The sequence below is a fragment of the Malaclemys terrapin genome, chromosome 12 (assembly GCF_027887155.1).
Source record: "Malaclemys terrapin pileata isolate rMalTer1 chromosome 12, rMalTer1.hap1, whole genome shotgun sequence".
Classification (NCBI taxonomy): domain Eukaryota; kingdom Metazoa; phylum Chordata; order Testudines; family Emydidae; genus Malaclemys; species Malaclemys terrapin.
The window spans coordinates 33,480,677-33,507,328 of NC_071516.1; the positions used below are offsets into that span (position 1 = coordinate 33,480,677).

The window sequence follows — 26,652 nt, forward strand, 5'->3', positions numbered from 1 at the left end:
ACTGGATCACACTGATTGCAAGTATTGAGGCCCCAACTGTGCCCCTGAAAACATCTGAATGCCAGCCGGTGCTGGGTTCACTGTTCTACAACAGCAACTCCTGTCAGACCTGACAAACTCACAATGCTTTCATAGTATTACCAAACAGGGTCATGTCAAGTCCCTAATAAAAGCTTATGTCATACTGATCCTCATAATCTTTGTGAGATATATGTACAAATGATATTTAAGGAGTTGTAAAGATGTACAGGAAAATATGTTTTAAAGTCTGAATCAAAGCAGGGTTGACATGCAGGTTTTCACCAGACACAGGATGTATATTCACCAGTCTGCCTTGGTTCACATGTAAAACAAGCATTATAAGCCAACATAATGGAAACCTATTTGCATAAGACATCAGCATCAGGATGTGAAGACAACATGGAGCCAGCACATCAGAGAAGGGGTAAGGAGATTGTCCTGACTCTGGGGACAAAACAATGAGTTTTGGAGAATATAAGGAGGAGAAGAAAAGACATTTTGTTATTCTTCACTGAGGAAGAAAAAAGGACAATGCTTTTTACATTCATGAAAAATGATTCCCAACCTCCTGGCTGGACATGTTGGGAGATTGCTTTAGGTGAGATAAAACTACTTTAGACAAGGGCTTAGCCTGTTAAATTTAATCTCTAGGAAGGGTTTTATACTTTTGTTTTATATGTAACCTTACTCACTATCTCTGAAATCTTAGCATGTGATAATAAACTTATGGGTGTTCTCACTATAAATATATCTCAGTTCTGTGATGATATCAAAGACCTGAACCTGAGTTGTACCAGTCAAGTGTTGTGTATACTATTCCTTTGGGGAGAGCAACCCTCATAATACCTGTGAGTGTCCAGTGACAGGGACTGGATACTACAGGAGGATGCTTTCCGAGGGGCTCGAAGATTGGGGGTGAACCTACTGTTAACCTGCAAAGCAGAGTGAATGCTAGCAGAGCCCTGAGTATATTGGGTGGTTAGCAAACTGGTGGTGTCAGGGAGCACAGTTAAGCATCAGCAAGTCTCTCTCTCTCATTAGAGGCAGGAGGATAACAAGGTGACTCAGTCCTGGGCACTCCAAGAAGAGTCACGTGAACTATATCAAAGAGCTGACATTTGGGGTCTCTGGCCTTTATGGTGATGGTGCAGGATGTATCAGTGGTGAAGCCATCTGACTGGGCTTAGTGAATGGGGCTAGGTCTGCACTGCCAGAGCTCTCATCTAGTATGGCATTTAGTGGTTTTGGCTGATCCAAGCTTCTGTTTTGAGGCTTTGTTCTTTAGGAAACTCTGGGCTGCTCTTGTGCCAGACTTAAGGATTTCTTGGAGTACCTCCAGGAGGGTTATGAAATCCTCTTCACATCTTCAGTGCTAAAGGCAATATCTGCTCTGAGGCAGATGGAATGGTTCTGCTGCACTGAATCAAAGCTGGGGGGCAGAGGATGAACAATGTACCAACTGCTAAAAGTTTATAGTGCTGAGAATACAGAGCAGGTGCATATGCACCAGGAGGCCCAGGAAACACAGAGCAATAGGTTTCCTAGCCCAGGAGACTGGGAAGGTATGGGTCTATCTAATTGTGACAAAGTGAAAATTTCTCCTAGTGCTTTGGATGAGAATCGTGTGTGCCACAGTTTCCACTATTTGCTGCATGTGTACCCAGACAGTGGGGAAAGGGTGATTACTTTTTGCAGAGACCCAGAAATCCAGGTGTGACTGTCGCCTAGCTGCCTAGGCCGCACACCCATGGAGAACCCAGAAGACAATGACCCGGACATCTGGCTGCCTAGCAACTAATGACCCTGGACTGCCAATCCACCCCCCATTACCAGTTGTCATGGTACCACAGGCCCAGTGCTCTTTCCCTTGGCTCCGTACAGTTCCTGGGAGGAACCCCCTTTAGTGTGTCAGACCTCTTCGAGGGTTGCACTCTCTCTGTGGGGCTAAGCCCTTTAAGCCTCCATCACCTCCTGGGACCACACCTCTGAGCCTTCAGCACGCCTGCCTCACTCCGTGAGGTCCCCCCAGCGAGTCCACTCGCACTGGACCCCTGAAGGGAGACTTGCACACCCAAAGGAAGCAATGCATCCCCAACCTCTTTAGACTGGAGTGACTCTCAGACAGCACTGTAAAACAGAAGATTTGTTAAATGTCTGTAATACAGCGTAGAAAGCCTTTAGGTGAGCATAGAGAATGGGAAGCTACAGCCAAATCTATCTGAATCTGACCAGAGCCCAGGGCTCCCTCTCACTGCCCCCAGTTCAGCAGCATTCCTGCTTCTTGCAGACCACACTTAACTCATTCAACCTGCTCCTTCTCCCTCCTTTGTCCCTCTTCCTGGGCAAAGAACTCTTGGTTCTCAGTTGGTTCAAAGTGGCTGGTTTCCTCCAGAGGGGAGGGGGCTGGCAATCCGTGGTTAGTAGTTGCTAGACAACCAGATGTGTGACAGCTAAACCTGCCTGGACATGGCAGAGCTGACCAGCTGAAGGTACCCACACCCGTCACTGTGGAGCTCTGTTTAGTTTTAATAGTGAGGGTGATCATTTACCACTGGAAAGATTACCAAGGGACGTAGTGGATTCTCCATCACTTGAAGTGTTTACACTGAAATGGGAGGTCACTTTTTCTCTCTAGCTCAGCCAGAATCTACAGGTTCAATGCAGAAAACACTGGATGAGGTTCTCTGGCCTGTGCTATGCAGGAGGTCACACTAGATGAGTCAGCAGTGTGCCCTTATTGCCAAGAAAGCTAACAGCAAACTGGGCTGTATAAGTAGGAGCATTGCCAGCAGATCAAGGGATGTGATCATTCCCCTCTATTTGGCACTGGTGGGGCCTCATCTGGAGTCCTGTGTCCAGTTTTGGGCCCCACACTACAAGAAGGATGTGGAAAAATTGGAAAGAGTCAAGCGGAGGGCAACAAAAATGATCAGGGGGCCAGGGCACATGACTTATGAGGAGAGGCTGAGGAAACTGGGATTATTTAGTCTGCAGAAAAGAAGAATGAGGGGGGATTTGATAGCTGCTTTCAACTACCTGAAGGGGGGTTCCAAAGAGGATGGATCTAGACTGTTCTTAGTGGTAGCAGATGACAGAACAAGGAGTAATGGTCTCAAGTTGCAGTGGAGGAAGCTGAGGTTGGATATTAGGAAAAACTTTTTCACTAGGAGGGTGGTGAAGCACGGAATGAGTTATCTAGGGAGGTGGTGGAATCTCCTTCCTTAGAGGTCTTTAAGGTCAGGCTTGACAAAGCCCTGGCTGGGATGATTTAGTTGGGGATTGGTCCTGCTTTGAGCAGGGGATTGGACTAGATGACCCTCTGAGGTCCCTTCCAACCCTGATATTCCATCTCCGGTGGCACAGCAGGGCTGCTGCTAAGACAGGCTCCCTGCCTGCCCCACCCCCAAGCTGCTCCTTCCGCGTACTGCTCCTGCGGGCAAGCACTGCTCCCGCAGCTCCCATTGGCCAGGAACAGGGAGCTGTGGCCAATGGGAGCTGAGGGAGCAGCGCTTGCAAAGAGGGGCAGCGCGTGGAGTGCTTGCAAAGGGTAGGCAGGGAGCCTACCTTAGCGGTAAGTGCAGCCCAGCAGGAGGTCGCACCCCAAACCCCAGCAATGAGCCCCCTCCCAGAGCCAGCACCCCCACCCCCTCCTACACCCCAACACTCTGCCCCAGACCAGATCCCCCTCGTGCACCCAGGCCCCAGGCTCAGCCCAGAGCCCCCTCCCACATTGCAAACCCCTCGGTTCCAGCCCACAGCCCGCACCCCCCCTGAACCCCAACCCTCTACCCCAGCCCAGTGGAAGTGAGTGAGGGTGGGGGAGAGCGAGTGACCGGGGTGGGGGGGAGGAATGGAGTGAGTGGGGCAGGGCTTTGGGGGAAGGGGTGGGATAGATCCTTGGTTGCCCTTAAATTCAAAAACTGATCTTGGGCGTAAAAAGGTTGTAGCCCACTGGACTAGATGATCATAATGGTTCCTTCTGGACTGAACATCTCTGAATCTAAACAAAGTGCCATTGGATTCCTAAGACAGAAATAGACAGGCATCCTTTTCATGCAAATCACCCCACAAACTGCCTACCTGAAGATGAAGCCGATCCTTATCCCGCTCTGATACCATGCACTGTAGGACAGCCATTTCCTCCCTCAGGGTCCTACTGGCTGCTTGGCTCTGGGCCAGGGACAAAGCCAAGGCCTGTGCTTTCTCCCTCCATTCTATCTCCACACTCTCAGTCTGCTTCAGAACAGCCATCATGTGCTCCAGTTCCTGATCCTTCACTTTTTTCTCCTCTTCCAGCTGTTGGATCCACACCTTCTGCCTTTCCAACTGCTGGTCTCTCTCCTGGAGAACCTTCCTCTTGGCTGCCTCCTCTGTCTCCCATCTCAGGAGTTTCTGGATTTGGCTCTTTAGAGTCTCCCCTTCACCAGCTCTCCTTTGCAGAGCTGAGGTGAGCTGCTTCAGGAGCTCACCCTGTGTCCTCAGCTCCTGCTCTCTCCCTCTCAGAGTCTCCTCCAGGCCCCTGACTCGCTCTCTCTGGTGTTTTATCTCCTCATCCTTTTTGGCCAGTGTCTGCTGGAGATGCTGGAGATTTTCTTGAAGACCCTTTGCCTCCTCCTCTTCCAATTGTTTTCGCTCATCTTGGGCCTTGATCTCCTGTTCCCTCTTGTTCAGGGCTTCTTCTAGAAGCTGCTCTCTCTCTCTGTGATGTCTCTCCTCATTCTCAGCCAGTGTAAGCTGGAGATGGTGCAGGGTCTCCTGCTCTTCCTCTCGGTGCTGGAGCTGTTGAATGAGAGTCTCATTCTCCCACTCTCGCTCTCTTACAACTTCCTCTAGACAACTTGCTTGGTTCTGGCAGGACTTTAGTGCCACCTGCATTCTTTTTTCTTGAAGTTGATATATGCTCATTTGCTCCGCCTGCTTGAGGAGTTCTACATCCTTCTCCTTCACTATTTGGCTCATTCTGTCTAGATCCTGCTGTAAGCTTCTGACACACTTTTCTTCCAGCTCTTTCTGCCCTAACAGCTCCTTGACATGCCCTTGCAAAGACTCTATCTCCTGGTCTCTGGCTTGTAGAGACGATTTGGTATATTCCAATGTCTTCAAGACAGCCTTAGTCTGTGTCACTGCATCTTCCTCATGCTGCTGAAGCTTATGGATTTCTTCCTCAAGGGCCTCTATTTCCCCCTCTCTCTCCCTCAGAGTCACCTGTATTTGTTGAAGATTTGCTTGCATGACTCTTGCCTGCTTCTCCTCCTCTGTCTTATGCTCCTCATATTGCTTTTGCAGGGATTCGATTTCTTGCTCTCGCTCCCTTAATATTGCTTCAAGACGGTCAAGAGTTTTCACCTGTTGCTCAACTTCTCTTTCTTGTTTTTGGAGTGTCCAGATCTGCTCTTTCTGAGACTTAATCACTCCATCTCTCTCCTTTAGTGCTTCCTTGGCATATTCTAAATCTCTCTGTAAAACCTTCATCTGCCCTTCTGCTTCTTCCTCATGTTTCTGTATTTGCTGCATTTGGAATTCCAGCTCTCTGTCTTTGTCTTTTAAGGCTGCTTGTGTTTGCTCCAGATGTTCACAAAGAGGCTTTAGCTTCATTTCCACCTCTTCCTTAATATTCTGAATTTGCTTTTGTTGTGACTCAAGCTCTTGATCTCTCTGAGTCAGAGTGAGGGTCATCTGTTTTACTTTCTCCCGCAGGTCCTGTAGCTCTTCCTCCCGCTGATCCTCATACTGCTGGAAAATCCTTATCTGCTCCCGCTGCAATTCGATCTCACGCTCTTTGTCCCCGAGAATTGTTTTCACGTGTTCTAGGCTTGTGCGCAGAACCTTCACCTGCTTTTTCTCCTCCTCTTTCAATTCTTCAGCTACTTTTCTCTGAGACATAAGCTCACAATCTTTTTCCCTCAAGTCTGCTTTGATCAGATAGAGCTCCTCCAGCAAAGCTTTCATTTGTGATCTTCCATGTTCTTCCAGAGTCTGGATTTTCTCTTCCTGGAATTTAATTTCCTTTACTTTCTCCTCTAGGTTTAAAGTCAGTCGTTCTAGAGCAGACTTCTGCATTTCCCTCTGATTCTCTAGTTCCTGAATCTGTTCTTGTTGGGATTCCACCTCTCTGTCCTTCTCCTCTAGGTCTTTAGTAAGGTGATCTAAAGCTGTTCTTTGCACTTCTCCCTGCTGCTCCAGCTCGCTAACCTGTTCTTGCAGTGTTTCCATTTCTCCATCTCTCTGGCTTAAGGCAAGAGTCAGGTGATCCAGATTTTCCTGCAAAGCCTTCCCCAAGGCAGCCTCCTTCTGCAATGTTTGGATTCCCTCCTGTTGAGTCTCTGCTTCCTCACTTTTCATTTTCAGGGCAGAAAGGGTTGTTTGAAGCTCTTGTTCTAGGGAGCGGCTCATCTTTGCTGCTATGTTTGCCCGAGTCTCAGAGGCAGAGACTGATTCCTGGAGAAGGTCCATCTCCCGTACCAGTTTCTCCTTAGCTGCTTGCAGCATGTCCCGTTCATGCTGAAACGGAAAGAAAATGACTTGAAAATAAATCTAGATGACTCTTCCCATCTCAGAACTGGGCTGTAGCTCTACTGCCTGGATGATGTGACACCCAAGTTCTACAAGTGTGGCTCTTAGTGGAATAACTCTTACAGGTGGGGTGGCTTTTCTCTCCCATCTAATTTTTCTTATTCTTTGGTCACTAGTGGAAACTCGAGAATTGCCCTTTCTCCCCTAGGACTTGGCTACACAAGGATATAGCACTGTTTCAGCAGCTGATTTAGTTGAGTTGATGATACCTGTGGTGTAGCTGTACATGCAGACATGGGCAAGCTGTAATCACCATTGATTCAGCCAAAATCATTAATGAAACAGCACTATTTTGGAGTGTAGATCATACCTTTGAGTTACTTCTGGTTGTAGCTCCTGAAGGGTGGGTGAAATTACTCTCTTAGCAGAGATAATTAGGAATGGGGAAAAAATCCCTGAATCATAATTCAAACATACATGAATCTAGCAACTTCATGTTTTTATTCATATGACTATTGTGACATTCTATACCATGGGAGTGTGCCCTGTAACCCCCATATTCCTCATTTATATATAATTGTGATCTTACATATAAAGCATGCCACATGAGGACTCATGGGAAAGGTTATGATCTGCTGAAACCCACTGTTCCATCTAAATATGTGTATCATTAATGCATATGAGGTTATGAGAATGTGCTGCATGGTTGTCACTAAAATATGCTGTGAGTTTGGCAAGCACCCAGATACTAGCTCTCCAGAGACAATGCCAAGGAAAGTAAGCAATGCCCGGTTGGGTGTCAAACAAACCATCAACAGCCATTGTCTAGCAAGGGAGCTACAATTCAATGACTCGCTTGCATAAGGCCACACCAGGGGACTTGCTCAACCTTGCCTGGGGTCTCAGAAATGCTCACCAGACATGCCTGGACTTGTGCTCTCCAAGCACCTGAGACTAAGAACATAAAACAGAACACAATGGCCCCATACTTGGGCCTTTCTCCTTCCCCCACCTATGCTGCAAGCAACAAGGACATTCTGAAGACTCCAATAGAGGGGATTGGCCTAGGTTTCAAGGGTGAAACCTGTGTACTATGAATTGCAATATCCAGTGAGGGTGAGAAAAACTGCTTCATCTAGATGTTGCCCAGTCTAATAGGGTTGAGAGTTTAGACTGCGTGCTTATATTTTATTTTATTTTGGTAACCACTCTGACTTTTTGCCTATCACTTATAATCACTTAAAATCTATCTTTTGTAGTCAATAAATGTATTTAACTGTTTATCTTTACCAGTGAGTTTGCCTGAAGTGTCTGGTGAATCTGCTCAGGTATGCAAAGGCTAGTGTATATCCACTTGCCTTTGATGAAGTGGTGAATGAATTAATACATTTGCACTGCTCAAGACGAGCAGCGCAAGGTGGTATGTTCCTGTGTACAAGGCTGGGAGCTGGAGGGGATTCAGCTGGTGCCTTTCTCTGTGTGATTCATGAGTGGCTCTGGGAGCATTCATGCAATGTAGCCGGGTGTGGTGCTCCGCATGCGGTTATCCTGAGTGATAACAGCACCTGGAGGGGTTTGCTGCTTGTCGCTAGCAAAGCATTGTGAGAGACAGCTCAGGCTGGAGAGTTAAGAGGGCACAGTGGTCCAATGGTCCCAGGCTGCACCCCAGGGATCCCATCACAACTATTACAAAAGTTAACCTGAAAAATTGTATTGTAATTGTATTGAAAAACTACTGTAAGAATGTCTGGTTAATTCCATTCCCCTCCAGCTATCCTCGTTCACCCCTTTCCTCTTCCTCCTGCCTACTGTGCTGTGTTCATCTCCTTGCTAAGATAAACAGTCCCATGCCTTTCAACTTCTCGTCATATGGAAGTTTATCCAGGTCTCTAATCATTCTCATCATGTGTCCTGAATCAAGCACCTCCATTACTGCAACACTCCGAGATGGGATGAACAGAACTGCACACCGTGTTACAGGTGAGGGTATTCCATTAATTTAGAGAATGGCATTACAATTATTTTTAAAATTCTCTTTGCATTTATCAACATGGAATTTCATTTGCCATCATGCTGTTTATCTGTGTAACTTAGTTAGGTCCTTCTGAAGTTAGTCTTCTCCAGCCTTGACTAGTCCTAACACAAAATTATTACCTGAAAATTTTGCTTCCTCAATACATACACACCTTTTCCAGATAACTCATATATTAAACAACACTTGTGCAAGCACAGAGCCCTGGGGCAGCCAGCTGTTAACCTTTTTTCAACTATGAAAGTGAACCAAGCATTCCTTCGCTTTGTTTTCTGTCTTCTAGGCCCCAACTCTGCAAATACTTATGCATGTGCTTAACTTCACTGCTGTGAGTAGTTCCAATGATCTCAGGAAGACTACTCACAGCAGTAAAGCAAAGCATATGTGGAAATCTTTGCAGAGTCAGTACCTTAACCAATTTCTGATCCATAACAATACTTTGCCTCTCATACCATGTCTATTCCATTTCCTTTACAACCCCTTCTGAGGAACATTGTCAAAGACTTTGAAAGTCCAATAAATTACATCAACCAGTTCTCCTTTACCCATTACTTTAATGACAGAATTCTAATAAAATTAAATAAATAAATTAATGGAGATATCCCATCTCCTAGAACTGGAAGGGACCTTGAAAGGTCATTGAGTCCAGTCCCCTGCCTTCACTAGCAGGACCAAGTACTGATTTTTGCCCCAGATCCCTAAGTGGCCCCCTCAAGGATTGAACTCACAACCCTGGGTTTAGCAGGCCAATGCTCAAACCACTGAGCTATCCCTCCCCCCATTAATAGATTAATGAGGCACAGTTTTCCTTGGCAGAAGCTGTGCTGTTTAAACACTATGATAGGCTCTTTTAGATGTTTTATAAAACTTACCAGGTATGGAAGTACCTAAATCCAAATTTAGCTTCCTGAGCTCCCAGTGTCGCTGGTACTAGTATGTACCATGGCCACAGCCTGCTCCCCAGAACTCACTGGAAGTCTGTCCATATGTCGCATAATATCAGCCACCTGCACACACACACCAAAGGGTTCTCACGCTCACCAGATGCCTGCCCAGCTATTGATATTCACAGTGAACAAACCCTGCCTGTGTCTCCAACTGTAACCCCCTCTTTCCTTAGAGCAGTCTCCTCAGTGCGTGAAGATTATCAGTGGCTCATGAAAATCCCAAGCCTGGAACAGCAGGGGTGTGAGTGGATAGAAGTGAAATGCATTGGCAGAACTCTAGGGGTGGAACTCAGACTGGAATAGTGAGGATACTTGGGATCAGCAGCCCAGTAGCTCAGTAGCACTGCATGGGAAGCCTAGGACTGGATAGTGGGGCATGACAGAGGGGCTGCAGGAGGGATAGGGGAAACTTGCTCAATGTCTGCACACTCTGTCTGGTTACACATGCTTCTAACCTTGAGGGGAGCACCAGAAATTAGAAAATAGACCTGGGAGATGGCACTGTGCAGGGGTTTTCCATTCAGTGGCTCTGGGGCCAGGGCAGGGTTGTTCCCAAGAATGCAGTGTTAAAAGAGCTCTGTCCAGGCTTTCCTTGAATGGCCATTATGTAACAAAGCTTCAGGGCCATCTGCCAGCCTCACCACAACATCTCTTCTTTGCTTCTTGGTGCCCTCAAGGCTCCTCTCCAAGGATGCAACCTCCCCATGCAACGTCACAACCTCCTTCTTTAGGGCAATGACCTCTTCTTGCAGCATGGCCTGGAGTGAGCCCTGCTTCCCTTCTACCATCCGCATCTCTGCAATGGGGAAGGGGGAGAAGAGGAACCAAAACAAAACCAAACAATGCTGGGCAAGAGCCATAATCTTTCCATTCAACTGCCCTTTGCTTCCCAGGCTCCAGCCCACAAAGGGGAGATTGGGTTATGCTCAGAGAAGTATCTTGGTCTGAGGTATTTGGCTTAAGGAAGTTCAGGTGAAACCAGAGTTCAGGCAAAGGGAGTGAAGAAGGAGCAGTCAATAAGATTAGATTAACAGACTGGTGCAGTGAGCATCTTCAGTATAGTAGTGAGAGCAGAGGTGGATAAGATTACAAAAGGAAAATATATAGGACGGAAAAGGATGAATACCAACTGACGGAGGGCTCCATCCAAGGACAAGTCTGGGTGCAGAGGAGCTGGTACCACAAAGGAGGGAGCAATAAGGTTGCAAAATGGGGCAGGGATCGCTAGCAGGAGGGTTCTCTGCCAATTGAAGTCACTAAGCCACAGGATTTGGGGACTTCAACAGCAGAGTCAAGGGAAAGGGTAGGGACGGCTTTGTGGCCTGCAGCATGCAGGGGGTCAGACCAGATGATCATAATGGTCCCTTCTGACCTTAAAGTCTATGAGTCTATGAGGATGTTGCAGAATTAGATAGAATTCCAAGACGGGCAATAAGGGGCTCTGCCATAGAGATAGACTGAAAAGACTCGGACAGTTCAACTAGGCCTAGGAGATGTGATAGAAGCCTATAAAATACTGACTGGTCTAGGGCAGGAGGATAGGGAGTTTATGTTCCACTACACAGGGGACAATCCATTACACTGAAAGGCAGACAATTCCAAGTGTTTGGTGGGTACGAGTGGTGCCATGACAGACGAGAAGCCAAGATGCCTGCACAGTTGTAGTATGGAGGGGTTCACAGTACTGGAGGCCGTGGGAAGCGAGGAAGAGTGAGAGAGACAGGACAATTAGCTACATGGGGAGTAGTTACTGTGCTATAGCCTAGGGCAAGACCCAGAGTGAGATCTGTTCGAGGGGCTGCTGTTGTATGCGAAAAGTGACTGGGGAGATGAGAGACAGTGTCTCCATCAAGCATTTTGCTGAGGGCAGGAGGTTCAGCAGCAGCCTGTGCTCAGACTGTATCAGGGCTAGGAAGGGGAGGGTTGAGAAGGAAGCAGAAGCAGCAGATTGTGGAAAACTGGGGAAGGTAGCAGAGGCACATGATTTATTGACAACTGCAATAACTCAAGGATCCTGGGGGAGGAGACAGAGCTAATGCACTGGAAAACGGAGGAGAAGCCTCCATTACTCAGGAATGCCCTAGGTTAGCACAGGGCAGGAGGAGAGAAGATAGAACTCTTCAAGTACTGCAAGGAGCACAGCAGGGAACCAGGGCTGTCTCTCTGCAATGAGAACAGGAGTACTTGTGGCACCTTAGAGACTAACAAATTTATTAGAGCATAAGCTTTCGTGGACTACAGCCCACTTCTTCGGATGCATATGAGTCACAGTCTATTCAGGAGCGCCAGTCTGTGTGGGCTCTCACAGTGGCTCTTCCTCTCCCCCAACTGCCATCTTCACTCCCTTGCTGATAAAGCAGAGTGGGCCTGGTACAGTGGGAAGGAGGGCAGCCATACCTTCCTGGCTTTGGGACAACCACTTCTGCAGCTCTTGGGTGTGGGTTCTGAGACAGTCCCTCTCGGCCTCCTTTTTGCTCAGCTCCTGCTCCAGCTTCTGAGCCTTGTTCCTGGCATCATCCTGGAAAAAGCAGGAGAGGCTGTATGAAGCTATACACACACGGTGCCAAGACAGCAGAGAGAGGGAAGCCTAGGGCATAGACTCAGACAGAGCAGGGCCATTACCAACAGGGGCAGTAGTAGTAAGTGGGATCCCTACAGAGGGGGTATTCCCCTCTCCCCATGATGGAGCAGGTCTAGGCTGCACTGGCACAGGGAACTAGAGCCAGCTCGGCCACACCACCTTATTTTGCTGCTAAGCTCAGCAGAGGGGCAGGGGAAGTGAGTGCACTGAGGAGAGCTGTTACCCGATCTCGCAGAGTCTGCCTCAGGTCCTGGTGCAGGTTCCGGAAGGCTGTTGCCACTTTCTCTGCTGTGAGCTCTATGGGGAGGTCCTTAGGTTGAGGCCCAGTAAGCCCACAAACATGGTCCTGTTCTGGAAAAATGAGCCCTGGGATTAGTATTTGGCCAAAGGGTCGCCAGTGACAGAGCCCTGCTTACACGTAGGAGAAGCTGGCAGGAGAAGCTCCCAGGGGCAGGTCCCATAGATGCGACAGTGAATAGGTGACACACTGCACATTACCTTGACTGCCCAGTAGTGCCACTGCAGATGTTGCATTCTCCAATGGCTACTGGAGCTGTATTTCACCCTGGGGCTGAGGTCGCTTCCACATTCACAAACACTGCCTTAGTTCTCTCTGCAGTGAGCTTTTTGGGGCATAGGCCTGCCCTCCGTGCCCCTCCTGGCTTTAGAAACAAAGGCTGCCACGCTTGCCAACAGCCCCATGTTTCTGTTCTGTGTCTCACATCCCTGTTTGTTCCAGCAAATGAGGCTGAAATATGATCCAGCCGCCGATCTCTTATAGACACTAGATGCTATTGCCAGGCGTGCATCCTGCTGGCTTTCCCTTCACACAGGAGTGCTCTGCAGCACTACGCCAGGAGAGACAGTCTCCTCCCACACCACCAGCCCTCAGCAGCAGTTCCTCTCAGGAGGCAGTAACATGCAGAGCGAGAGGGGATGTCAGAGACCCCTCTTGGAGGCACTGGCAAGGGAGGGAGAAATGGCCCCTGGAGAAAAACGGGGGAGGGGAGTAAAGCACACAATGCAATTTCATCAGCTCTGAGAAACACTGGCACATCCCCAAACAGCCCTGCCCCCTGCCCACCTGGATTTCTACCACCTAGGCTTGGTACCTGTTTTTGATACGTTGACAGGGAGGTTGCAATGAAATATCCTTACAAAATCCATGCAATATTTTCTGGAGGCTTCTTGGAGCAATGTCCCAGGGGACATTTCTAAGTATTGGCAACTGGGCCATGTGGGACTCCATGCAATCAGCAGCACAGGTGGGCTGGTGACCGGCCCTGGGCTCTCTGGCTTGTAGTGCTTCCTGCATCTTGCACGGCATCCCGTAAGATGTATAACCCATCATCCATGGTGCCTGCTATTGAGGTCAGCCATGCAGATCTGGAGTCCCTGGAAGCTTCTGACCAGCCCTAAGGCTAACCTAATCAGCAGTTCCAGAAGAAGTGGAAGAACACTCCTTCTGGGGGCCAGAACTTGCTAGAACATGTTACACTTTTCAAATGGAATATGCTGTCCGTTCGCCCAGAATGGAGGGCCAAGAATTGCTGTGTCAGAGACTGAGGACTTCTCTTGGGCCAAGAGCCAGAGTAAAGGGTTTCCCACTGTTCCTAGCCTTCCCCAACCAGAGCAAGGCCACTGGGAAGCGACATGGGCCAGGAAATCAGGATTAGGAAGGGAACCCCAGCTCTCCTCCACTAGGCTGTAAAGCCTTCTCAGCCTAGGGACAGATCCACATGGCCTTCTGGGAGTAAGCCTCGAGCACACTGCCACAGACACCAGCCACACTCACCTGCACTCCATGTGACGAGGTCTCCACTTGCCAGAGTGCTGCCACACAGTGTGTGCTGCAGAACGGTGTGCAGCCTGGCCAGCTGGGACTCTGATTCACTGCGGGCACTGCTGGCGAGGTGGCACTCCACAGCCAGTGCCTCTGCCCGGCTCTCGGTGCTGCAAAGGCTAAGGCGCAGCTGAGACACCTCTGCCTCTAGTGTCCGCAGCAAATCCCTCAAATGCCGCTCTCCCGCCCGCGACTCCTCCAGATCCTGTGACAGCTGCTTCTCATGGGCCACTAAACCAGCCTCTTTCTCTAGCACTGCCTGCCTGAGTGAGTGGACCTGCAGAGAAGAGAAACACAGGCCCTCGGGGGCTCCGCATGACTACTGCGAGGGCAGGGAGGAGTAGAGAGCCCAACGGAGGAAGCTGCTTTCAGGCAGACACCGTCCTACAGCCAAAGGCACAAAACTGAGGCAGTGCTGAGATCAGATTGGAAATAAGCTCTGGGACCTTCAGGGACCAAGAGCTCCCCACCCGCAGGGAAACACAGATATTGCTCCCTGCCCCACCATGCCCTCACCCTCACAAAGAAACCAGAAGAAAAACACGGGGTGAAAGAGGCTCCTGAGCGGGAGCCAGTTACGTCATAGTGGAGGTGAACTACCCGACAAAAACATGGAGGCAGGAACAGCGAGATGGTCAGTCCCTCACGTTGAGTGTCTGGGACCTCCCACCTTCCCAGCTCTGAGCTCCCTTCCTCCTCCCCGTAGCAGAGAGAGAAGTTAGTGCTTTGCAGGGCTAGGCACAGCCACCTGGAGCCAACAACTGCGATAGAGGCTTTGAGATGCTCCACAGGAGTCTGCTGTTCTCTCTGGGGCTCAGGGTCTGCAATCAGGGGGTTAAGACGTAGGGAGGGCAGAGCCAGAGCCAGGCTTCGGCACCATAGCTCCAAGGCTACGAGCAGGTGAGGGGAGAGGAGGCAGTGTTACAGGAGTGGAAGCAGTGGAGGAGGGGACAGGGACCAGAATACAGTGGCTGGGGAGGGTGGGGCTGGTCCTGGGCAAGGCTGATGTGCTGCTGGGGAAGGGAATGCTGGTGTGCAGGGCACCTGTGTGTTGAGCTCCTGTATCTCTCTTCTGTGGTCAGAATGGAGCTGTTGAGCTTGGCAAATGGCTGCCTGCAGGCTGATGATCTCACTCAGCTGGGCATCATCTCTCTCCTGGAAGGTCCTGAGTCTCAGCTCCTTCCCCTCCAGGGCCAGAGCCAGGCTGAAAGAGAGAAGGGACTCAGTGATCCTGGCAAGAACAACAAGGAGTCCAGTGGCACCTTAAAGACTAACAGATTTATTTGGGCATAAGCTTTCGTAGGTAAAAAACCCACTTCTTCAGATGCATGGAGTGAAAGTTACCTGGCAGCTCAGTGCCTGGAGTGGGGGAGGGGTGATGCTCTGATGGCAATGTGATGTCAGTGCCTGGAGTGGGGGAGGGGTGATGCTCTGATGGCAATGTGATGGAGGGGGTGGCGGCTCTGTAATCCTGGAGGCTCAGTGCCTGGAATGGGGGAGGGGTGACGCTCTGATGGCAATGTGATGGGAGGGGCGGCTCTGTAATCCTGGCGGCTGTGTGACAAAGGTGGGGAGACTCTCTCTAAGCCTGGCAGCACCACAACAGGGGGGTTTCGTAAACCCAGTGGTGCCGCGATGGGAGGGACAGAGGTGGGATCTCCGTAAACCCGGGGCTCTTTGTCACGTGGTTTAATATTTAACAAGCCCTCATGAGTCAAATCTGGCAGGAGAGAAGGCCGGGCCCTTTCCTAATCCCACAGACACTCTGCTCATTCAGTCCCATGCTAGCACTACAGTCTTGTCCCCGTATTAGCAGTCCCAATGTATCTGCTGTTTTTAAAGAGGGAGAGATGATCTCATAAGAATGGCCACACTGGCTCAGACCAATGGTCCATCTTGTCCAGCATCCTGTCTTTTGATGGGGCCAGTACCAGCTGCTTCAGAGGGAATGAAAAGAACAATAAAAATTATCAGGAGAGCCATCCCTGTCAGCCAGTCCCAGCTTCTGGCACTCACAGGTTTATGAACACCCAGAGTGTTGAGTGAACAACCAGAGGGTTATGAACAACCAGAGGGTTGAGTCCCTGATCATCATGGCTAGTAGCCATTGATGAACCTATTCTCCAGGAACTTATCTCGTTCTTTTTTTAACCCAGTTATACTTCTGGCCTTCACAACATCCGCTGGCAACAAGTTCCGCAGGTTGACTGTGGTATGTGAAGTACTTCCTTTCGTTTGCTTTAAACCTGCTGCCTATTATTTCATCAGGTGCCTCCTGGTTCGTGTGTTATGCGAAAACGTAAACAACACTTCCCTATTCATTTTCTCCATGCCATTCATGATGTTCTAGATCAGTGGTGCTCAAACTTGTGTACTGGTGACCCCTTTCACACAGCAAGCCTCTGAGTGCGACCCCCCCATTACAAATTAAAAACACTTTTTAATATATTTATCACTATTATAAATATTGGAGGCTAAGTGGGGTTTGGGGTGGAGGCTGAGAAGCTCACGACCCCTCATGTAATAACCTCGCGACCCCCGAGGATGTTCCATACAAGGCCCTCAGACATTTGAAATGTCATTAAGGGCAACCAGCTGGGTAAAGGAATTGGCTAATCATGCTGAACTGTGAGAAATCCAGCAGTCTCCAGGAGGCAAACCTGGGCAAAACCACTACAGCTGCAGCTATGTCCCTAGGGAGTGCCTTTGCTGACTGCTGTCAGAAGGAAACTGCCAGGCTACTGCATAGTGCAGTACAGGCACCCCAGTGGGAGAACGTAAGAGCAGGCCCCTAATTGTGCCAACACCTCAGAGCTCTGGGAGATGCTCCCAGATTAGCTTGCATGTGCACAGACCTGAAAGCAGGAATCAGTTAAGATTGAAAACAAAATATCTAGCCCACATCACACTTGATTTCTGCCCACCTGGCTCTTTCACCCTCCAGGGCTCTGAGCCTGGCCTGGAGCTCTGTGTTCTGACGCTCCGCCACCTCCCGTCGGCTCCTCTCCCCCTCCAGGGCTCCGAGCGTGGCCCGGAGCTCTGTGTTCTGACGCTCCGCCTCCTCCCGTCGGCTCCTTTCCCCTTCCAGGGCTCTAAGCGTGGCCTGGAGCTCTGTGTTCTGACGCTCCGCCTCCTCCCGTCGGCTCCTCTCCCGCTCCAGGGCTCCGAGCGTGGCCCGGAGCTCTGTGTTCTGACGCTCCGCCTCCTCCCGTCGGCTCCTCTCCCCCTCCAGGGCTCCGAGCGTGGCCTGGAGCTCTGTGTTCTGACGCTCCGCCTCCTCCCGTCGGCTCCTCTCCCCCTCCAGGGCTCTAAGCGTGGCCCGGAGCTCTGTGTTCTGACGCTCTGCCTCCTCCTGTCGGCTCCTTTCCCCCTCCAGGGCTCTGAGCCTGGCCTGGAGCTCTGTGTTCTGATGCTCGGCCTCCTCCCGTCGGCTCCTCTCCCCCTCCAGGGCTCTGAGCGTGGCCCGGAGCTCTGTGTTCTGACGCTCCGCCTCCTCCCGTCGGCTCCTCTCCCCCTCCAGGGCTCTGAGCGTGGCCCGGAGCTCTGTGTTCTGACGCTCCGCCTCCTCCCGTCGGCTCCTCTCCCCCTCCAGGGCTCTGAGCGTGGCCCGGAGCTCTGTGTTCTGACGCTCCACCTCCTCCCATTGGCTCTGCTCCCCCTCCAGGACTCTGAGCCTGGTCTGGAGCTCTGTGTTCTGACGCTCTGCCTCCTCCTGTCGGCTCCTTTCCCCCTCCAGGGCTCTGAGCCTGGCCTGGAGCTCTGTGTTCTGATGCTCGGCCTCCTCCCGTCGGCTCCTCTCCCCCTCCAGGGCTCTGAGCGTGGCCCGGAGCTCTGTGTTCTGACGCTCCGCCTCCTCCCGTCGGCTCCTCTCCCCCTCCAGGGCTCTGAGCGTGGCCCGGAGCTCTGTGTTCTGACGCTCCGCCTCCTCCCGTCGGCTCCTCTCCCCCTCCAGGGCTCTGAGCGTGGCCCGGAGCTCTGTGTTCTGACGCTCCACCTCCTCCCGTCGGCTCTTCTCCCCCTCCAGGACTCCTAGTGTGGCCTGGAGCTCTGTGTTCTGATGCTCCACCTCCTCTCGTCGGCTCTTCTCCCCCTCCAGAGCTCCTAGCGTGGCCCGGAGCTCTGTGTTCTGACGCTCCGCCTCCTCCCATTGGCTCCTCTCCCCCTCTAGAGCTCTGAGTGTGGCCCTGAGCTCTGTGTTCTGACACTCCGCCTCCTCCTGTCGACTCCTCTCCCCCTCTAACATCTTCTGGATATGAGCAGCCTCCACTATCTTCTGGTTGAATAATTTTTGCGCCTCGTTCAATTGTCGCTGAGCCTCCAGGCCAATCTGTTGCCAGGAATCCTTGGTGACCATTAGCTCTTGCACCTGAAATATGACAGAATAGTGGAGGAGCCAGAGGTTAAAGCATGCAATAGCCTTCCTGAATCCTGTGGGGAAAGCAAACAAGCAAATTGAAGTATCATCTGATCTTCAGAGTGCCAGGTTCAAACTAGATATGTTTGGAGACCTAAGAGGAGTAGTTTGTTCACCCAATCCCTTTACCCCCAGAAATAAAAACACCAGCAGCAGGACAGATGGCGATATGCCACTGTGCAGCTGGGATCAGGAGCAAATGGCAGGGGGGCAGGCAGAGGGACTGTCCCTGCCAGCCAAGACCGGGGTGGGACTGGAGTGAGCAGCAGAGTGACGGGGAGAGGGACCGTCCCCACCAGCTGAGATCAGGGGTGAACAACCAGGCAAAAGACAGAGGGACCTCCCCCCTCTGCCCAGCCAGGATCAGGGCTGAGTAGCATGGTGAGAGTCATATTGAGGGTGAGTGACAGGCAGGGGGACTGCCACCCTCCTGGGTGGAATCCCCATTGCACTGTGCCTGGGGCAGTCACCTGGTTTCGCAGGGTGTCTCGCTGCGGAAGGAGAAAGTCTATTTCCAGTTTGAGGGTTTTGACCTCTTCCAGGTGCCTGCTCTCCACTGCCTCCATCTGATTCTGAGCTTCCTGGAGCTCAGCTTGCAGCCCCTCCACGGTGTCCTGCAGCCAGGCCAAAGAGTGAGTCACTGAAAGCTGTGAAATATCAAATCCTGCTCCTTCCTTTCTGTGTCCCAGAGTCCCTCTCACCAACCACATATTTCTGCCTTTGCTCCGCCTGGGTGGTTGTGTGCACAAAACCCACCTGGCTCCATCTTTGCCTCTAGCCTATCCTTCCTTTTACTGAGCTCTCTGGCTTACCAGCTAACCAGGCCTCTGCCCAGGCGCAGCCCTCTCCCTTTCTGCCCCAGTGCTTCTCTCCCAGCTCTGCACTGCCCTCCAGTCTCTGACTTGGTCCTCTTTCTCTCTCCTTTCATCCCCATCTTTTTCTGTCCTATGTATTGGACTCTAACAGCCCGTTCCTTCCTCTCTACTGCTCCCTGCTGGTCAAACCTACCTGCTCCTTCAGTTGCTTCTTCACCTCTTGGCGAAGCTGCTCCAGCTGCTGACAGGCATCTGTCAACTCTTCCTGTGTGTGGAGCAGTGCCTCCAGCAAAGACTCCTTCTCCCTCTCTTTCTCTAGCAGCACCTGCACAAAGAGAAAAGGGGAGAGGGAAGGCTTAACCCTCACAGATATAATGAGTTTGCAAATCCCAGAGGCTAGCTTCTTGTCTCCACTTCACCAGAGACCCAGGTTCTATGGGGAGAATGACAGTGAGAGAACTCCACATTCGATGAGTGTCTCCTCTTATGTGGTGCCAAACCACATGGCACCTCCCAGTTGCCTTAGGTCAATGCAAACATCTGCCTGACTCTGCTGGACCATCTTCAGTGAGGGCATCCCCAGCCTGCAGCTATGCTCCTCAGTTCTTCCCACGAAGCCAGCAGCAGCTCTTGTTTGTGCACATTGGGTTTCAGTAGCAGAGTGTCATGGTCCAAAGAGGACAGGAATCTTTGGCTCTCTTGGAAAGAGTAGGTGGTTAAATGAAAATATCCAGTAGGGCTTGGGAAATCTCTGAGGTGTCATGAGCACATTTTCATCTCTGAGATCTGGTGCAGTCATTCTGATGCTTGCAAGTGCATTGTAGGGATATTGCTGTGCCCAGGAACTCAGACAGAAGAGTGGGGCTTTGGGTGGCACACAATAAGGGCCCCTACTGTGGGGATGATCTGGCAGGTGAATTTTGCATACTTAAGAAATGCAGCACATGGACAGCAAGTGGAACAGGAATGGACAACTTCCAATCCCAGGCAATTCTCTGAAAATGGTTTACAAAAAGTTATGGAAATCCACAACTAAAAACTTCATCTAGCTGCACTCAAGGTTGTAAACATGGGTCAATAACTTCAGGGAAAGAGCCTTAAAGAATAATGAATTCTTGAAACACAAATGGTTGAACTGAGGAAAACTGTAAGTTAAAGAAAGACTTTTAAACCCCAAATATCTTAGCTGTTGCAGATCCCAGTAATAGAACAAACATCTAAGATGCAAGTGGACTCCTGTAGAGCTCATTAGCCAGCCTTCACCGACATTACTGGTGCAGGCCTGTGTGCATTCCTACTTCATGCAGTCTGAGAAAGAAAGCATACCAGCGCTTCTTCAGTGCTGTCAGAAAAGCAGCAACAAAAGTCAGGGAACGTATCCAAGAAACCAGATTCCTACATCTTCCGCATCTTCTTCATCTCTCTGGACAGCATTTCTACTAGGCTCACCACCTTGGTATCTAAGCATGGAATCCATGCTGCCCTCGTGCACACAATGCCCCCCCTCTCTGGATGCCAGGCATTCGCCTTCTCTGTCTCAAATCCCATTGCAAAACACTGTGCTCTTGTAAAGCACACAAAGTGTCAAGCCTAAAACTTGGAGCAAAGGCTCAGGCAAAAGTTAACAGACATGCTGGACCTTCCTGGCAGCCAGCTGCACTCCTGAGCAGCTTGGTGCTGCTGAGAGATAAACAAGGGGCTTCTTCAAAAACATTCCTCCTCAGCTTGCAATACATGCAATGCTCCCTGGCTAAAATACCCAGCAGCCCAGGCTCTACCCCCAAAATCTAATCTGTACTGCCCCCGACTTTAATCTATCAATCCTGCCACCCCCATACACCATGCTGTTTTCCCTTGGGATTCTGGGTGTGTGTCTGAGGAGAATGGCTTTCCAGACTCCCTTCCAAAACCAGCTCTTCACACCATGGGCAGGGGCACAGGCAATGCTAGGGAGAGAGGTGAGGCTATAGCAGTGGCTTGGCCCTCCCTCCTCGTCATGTGCTAGCAACACTGGTGGAAGGGAGATCCCCTTGCAGCAATGACAGTGACTGCAGCATCCAAGAAGACTAAACATTTTAACAAGCAGAGCCAGCCTTTGCATTTTGAGGCTGCACAACCTATTGCAAACATAACAGCATCCTGCCCACCAAGCTCACATCATTATGCTCTGGGCTGGCCAGCCCAAACATAGCCAATTTACTTTATATTAAAAGCCTGTGGATTAAAGATCTGTAAGTCTCCCCCAGCTTTCTGCTGCAGAGTGAATCCTTTCCTCTCTACATATTCAGTCCCTAGCAAGGCTCTAGGGTCACTTTCCATTGCACAGAGCTTTGCGAGAAAATGAGTTAGACATGTATTTAAAATGAAGAAGAAAGTGAGACTGTCTCTCCTGAAGCCCAACGGCAGATCTGTCCCAAGGGGCTCAGAGCCCCTCCAGCTCATCAGTGCTCTTATGTGGATATTACACAATGCCTGAAGGTACAGCTAATTAATGAGAGAACAACTAATCCCTCCAAGACCACTTCAAAAACAGCACCAGTAAAAGCAACAGTTAGAAATGTTTCTCCCTGCCTGGAAGGTTGCAGAGAAAGCTAAAAAAGGAAAGAAGAAACAGCAATAAAAAGAATAAAACCCGTCAGCTGACACACAAAAATTCCAGTGCATTAGCAGTGGTGGAGAACTTGAGGCAAGCAGTTGCCCAACATGTGGACAAGTATGTCATAATTGCAATAGACCATCATCGTTTTCCAAAGGTCTTACCCATATGTGAAGCCAAAAGCGTCCCAGTGCTTGGTGCAGAGCAAGGCAGAGCTGTCGTTCTCCTTGGACATGCAGCGACTGCACAGCACACTGCTTGGGACTGGACATTAATGGCAGAGTGCTAGCCTTTACATTGGATACTGGACGCATAATATAGAAAGTGATCACAAACTCTTTGAATATTGTTTAAAAATCATTAGCACCACCTAGAATCCAAGTGTGAGAGTGTGGACATACTACACACTAATTCAGGCAGGAAGAGTTTAATTCCCAGCGAAGGGAGCCATGCAAAGGACCTATCGCATCCTGGCAACTTGCCTCAGTTGTCAGGAAGAGGGAGTACATATCTAAGCAGGGAAAGGGCACAGCTTGAGGATGGGTCAGAGGGATGAAGGCTTCTGGACCAAGCTGCAAAGATGGATTTCCATATAGAATGTAAACTGGATAACAAATACATGTAGTGCATACACTAGGGTTACCATTCGTCCGGATTCTCCCGGACATGTCCAGCTTTTTGAGTTTAAAAATAGCGTCCGGGGGGAATTTGTAAATGTCTGGATTTCTCCCCCTCCTGCAGAGCGCGGCACGGCTGACAGGGCAGCCAGCCGGATTGAGCCACTCGCACGGGGCTCCGGCAGCCAGAGCCCCTCCTCCTCTCCCCTGCAGCTTCAGATCCCGCCCCCACCCCCCCAACCCCCCCGCATTCGCAGATCACCAGCCATTCGCATCGGGCCTCCAGGAGTCTGGAGCGCCTCCCCCTGCTCCCCCTCCCCTGCTGCTCAGCGCGCTGCTCAGCAGCACTCTGCGAGGGCGGGAACTGGGCTATGCGCTCCGTGGGGGAGCGCAGCAGTGTGGAGCCCGACACGCTGTTCTGAGCGGCACGGTAAGGGGCCCAAGGGGTCAGAGAAGGGGCAGGGGGGTTCTGGAGGGGGGCAATCAAGAAACAGGGAGCAGGGGGAGGGTTGGATGGGACGGGAGTTCTGGGGAGGGGTGTCAGGGGGCGGGGGTGTGGATAAGGTTTTGGGCAGTCGGGACAGGTAGGGGGTAGGGTCCTAGGGGGGCAGTTAGGATGGGGGGGGTCTCAGGAGGGGGCAGTCAGGGGACAAGGAGCAGGGGGGTTGGGAGTTCTGGGGAGGGGCTGTCAGGGGGCAGGGGTGGGGAGAGGGATCGGAGCAGTCAGGGGTCAGGGAGCAGGGGGGTTTAGATGGGTCAGGAGTTCTGGGGAGAGGGTCTGTCAGGGGGCGGGGATGTGGATAAGGTTTTGGACAGTCAGGGGACAGGTAGGGGGTAGGGTCCTAGGGGGGCAGTTAGGATTGGGGGTCTCAGGAGGGGGCAGTCAGGGGACAAGGAGCAGGGAGGCTTAGGTAGGGGGTGGGGTCCTGGGGGGCAGTTAGGGGCAGGGGTCCCAGGAGGGGGCAGTCAGGGGACAAGGAGTGGGGGGGGGTTAGGGGTTCTGAGGGGGGCAGTCAGGGGGCAGGAAGTGGGAGGGGTAGAGCTATGGTGGGGCTCCCACCGTCCTCTTTTTTGATTGTTGAAATATGGTAACCCTAACATACACTTAGCAGAACAGTAAGCACATCAACCCCAGCAGACACGGAAATGGATTAATATCAAGTCCATGTTGTGAGACTACTTCAGAGTTAGCAGTTCAAACAGAAACAGGCAGACCCAATTTTGCATAAACTCTCAGGGTTAAGAGGATAGCTTTTGGAAACAGCAGAGTTCAGCCCCCAGGTGAGATCATTAGCGCCATCAATCGATTAAAAAAATTCATTGTGATTAATCATGCTGTTAAACAATAAAAGAATACCATATGATCTGTGACGGGGTATACCAGATCCTCTGAGGCCCCCTACTGGAGGCCTTGTGGCCGTGCCACACCCTGCCCCCAAAAAGGGCAGTGGAGAGGGTCCTCCAAGCTGCCTAGAGTGGCTGGGTGGGACATAGCCAATCAGGGCCCAGCAGCCTAGTGTAAGAAGAGCTACAGGGCCAGAAGGAGTTCAGTTCCTTCCTGGAGCTGTAGGAATGTGGCTGGCTGAGGGAGCTGAAGGCCCTCGGACAAGGTCAAGCTGCAAGAAGCCAGGGAAAGCGAGAAGGAACCCTGAGCCGATTGTGGGGACTCCATCAGGACAAGCCCTGAGATAAGGGTGAAGACGGCACAGGGCCGCAGGGAAGTGGCCCAGGGAATTAGAGCAGCAGCACGACTTAGATAAAGGGACACAGCAGACAGCTGCTATCTACAGGGTCCCTGGGCTGGGCCCAGTTCCCCCCCTTAATCCCCATTAGCCACTGGGGGAAGTGGCCTGGACAGTGAAGCACCCCAGAGGGGAGGACTGAACTATAGTGGCCCAGCTGGAGAGCTGTAGCCAGGAAGCCCAAGAGGGCGAAGACATTGTCTCCAGGGAGGGAGCCCTGGGACACTGCTCTATCCCAGAGCAGGGGCAACCAGAGAGAGAGAGACAGCAGGCACACACATGTCCCCAAGGGGGTGCTCACAAGGGGTGAGTGCACCCCTTTACATGCTCTTACAGTTAAAAGGAGTCACAAGGGAGTACTATTACTGGGTGATGGCCTATTCATGCAGGAGGGAGTTGCCACCCCTATCTGGTCAGCTGTCGAAGTAATAGAAGGTTCTCTGGTATACTACTGCCCCATCCCAGAACAGCCAATGGAAAACCTTTTAGAGAGAGCTACAAACAACTGAAACCACTTTTGAAGGTAAAGAAGGGACATTATAAGAGACAGGGACTGTTCTGTCTATAAAGAGAGACCAAAGGCTGTTTCAGTATAACACAGAATGGAGAGAGGCCCCCTGGATCCTCTGAGGAGCCATCTTGAGAAGTGGAGGTGTCCTCACGAAAAATTGAATCCTTGGTCCTATGAAGCCAGTCAGCTCTGCAACAGACTGAACTTTGGGGGGAACCTACTTTATTAGGCAGGAAAGATCTATTAAAAAGTGAAGACTCAGGTTCATGTCTTATGATTTTGTTTTGTACTTTAATCATTTGTTTCCATCACTCCCTCTTGTTTCTAGTAGAATCTCTATCCTTTCTGAAATAAACCTTCTTCTGTTTCATTATAAGTGCTGGGTGGTTTACAGGAGCAGTGATTTAAGGTAAAACTGGGATACACTGCACCTTTGGGGACAGAGAATCTGGGATTTGTGTGAGGAAGCAGTGTCAGGGGCTGGATATCACAGGAGAATACTTAAAAGGGACTTGGGGAGTAAGACGCATCTATTGTTAACATACAAGGCAAATGCAGGGCTGGCATAGCCCAGAGGAGAATGCTGGAGTGGCTGGTTGGGTGGTGGTGTCAGGGAGCTGACACTCAACTAGGCACAAGCAAGATTCCCTCACTCTCGAGGTAGAGGGTAACAAGATGACTCACAGCCCTGAGTGCCCCAAGAACATCACAAAAGGTAATAGCATTGATGTAATATACTAAGACTTGTGTAAGGCATTTGACTCGGTACTGCATGTTATTTTGATTAAGAAATGTGCATGGTACCAAATCAACATGGTACATACTAAATGGATTTACAACAGGCAATCTCAAGCTGTAATTGTTAATGGAAAATCATCATCAAGTGGCTGTGTTTCTAGTGGGGTCCTGCACGGATAGGTTCTTGGTCCTAAGCTATTTAACATGTTTATCAATGATATAGAAGAAAACAATCAGGACTGATAAAGTTTGCAGATGACACAAAGATTGGGGAAGTGGTAAAGAAGATCACTGCTACAGAGTGATCTGGATCACTTGGTAAGCTGGGTGCAAGCAAACTATGTGTTTTAATACAGCAGATGTAAAGTTACACAGTAGAACCTCAGAGTTATGAACACCTCGGGAATGGAGGTTGTTCATAACTCTGAAATATTCGTAACTCTGAACAAAATGTTATAAACTTTTAAAGAACAACCAGACCTTTTCTAATCTTTTTTTCTAAACTTTCCCTTTAATTTTTAGTAGTTTACATTTAACATACTACTATACTATATTTGCTATTTTTCCATCTCCACTGCTGCCTGATTGCGTACTTCTGATTCCAAATATCGTGTGTAGTTAGTCAGTTCCTAACTCTGATGTTCATAAGTCCGAGGTTCTACTGTACACGTAGGCACAATAAACATAGGCCTTACTCACAGGATAGGGGCTTCTATCCCAGGAGGCCGTGACTGAAAAAAAGTTGGAGGTCATGGTGAAATAAACAGCTGAACATGAGGTCCCAGTGCGACGCTGAGGCCAAAGGGGCTAATGCAATCCTTGGATGCATAAATAAGGGAATCTTGATTGGGAGCAGAGAGGTTGTCGTACCTATGTATTTGTCACTGGTGTGATGACTGCTGGAATACTATGTCCAGTTCTGGTGCCCACAATTCAAGAAGCAGGTTCAGAAAAAAGCTACAAGAATGATTAGAGGACTGGAAAATACACCTCAGAGTGGAAGACTTAAGGAACTTAATCTATTTAGCTAAACAAAAAGAGAGTTAAGGGATGGCTTGATCACAGTTTATAAGTACCTACATCGGGAACAGAAATTTGATAATGAGCTTTTCAGTCTAGCAGACAAAGGTATAACAAGATCCAACTGCTTGGAAGTTGAAGCTAGACAAATTTAGACTGGAAATAAGGTATAAATTTTTAACAGTGAGAGTAATTAACCATTGGGACAAATTACCAAGGGTTGTGATGGATTCTCCATCACTAGCAATTTTAAAATCAAGAT

The 26,652-nt window shown here is 50.2% G+C and overlaps 1 protein-coding gene across 12 annotated transcripts in view; it reads right to left on the reverse strand.

The window, feature by feature from the left end:
• Positions 1-26,652, reverse strand: part of CEP250 (centrosomal protein 250) — a 131,720-nt gene that overhangs the window by 13,417 nt on the left and 91,651 nt on the right. For all 12 annotated transcript variants that reach the window (XR_008446801.1, XM_054045820.1, XM_054045822.1 and 9 more), the window contains 9 exons: positions 19,360-19,491; positions 18,822-18,965; positions 16,862-18,303; positions 14,982-15,141; positions 13,890-14,214; positions 12,318-12,445; positions 11,911-12,031; positions 10,155-10,309; positions 4,102-6,522 (listed from right to left, as the gene is read on the reverse strand). Coding sequence is in view for 11 of the 12 variants with exons in the window: in XM_054045820.1 (XP_053901795.1) it covers positions 4,102-6,522; positions 10,155-10,309; positions 11,911-12,031; positions 12,318-12,445; positions 13,890-14,214; positions 14,982-15,141; positions 16,862-18,303; positions 18,822-18,965; positions 19,360-19,491 (5,028 nt within the window). In the remaining variant the exon portion in view is untranslated. The remainder of the gene's footprint in view (positions 1-4,101; positions 6,523-10,154; positions 10,310-11,910; positions 12,032-12,317; positions 12,446-13,889; positions 14,215-14,981; positions 15,142-16,861; positions 18,304-18,821; positions 18,966-19,359; positions 19,492-26,652) is intronic.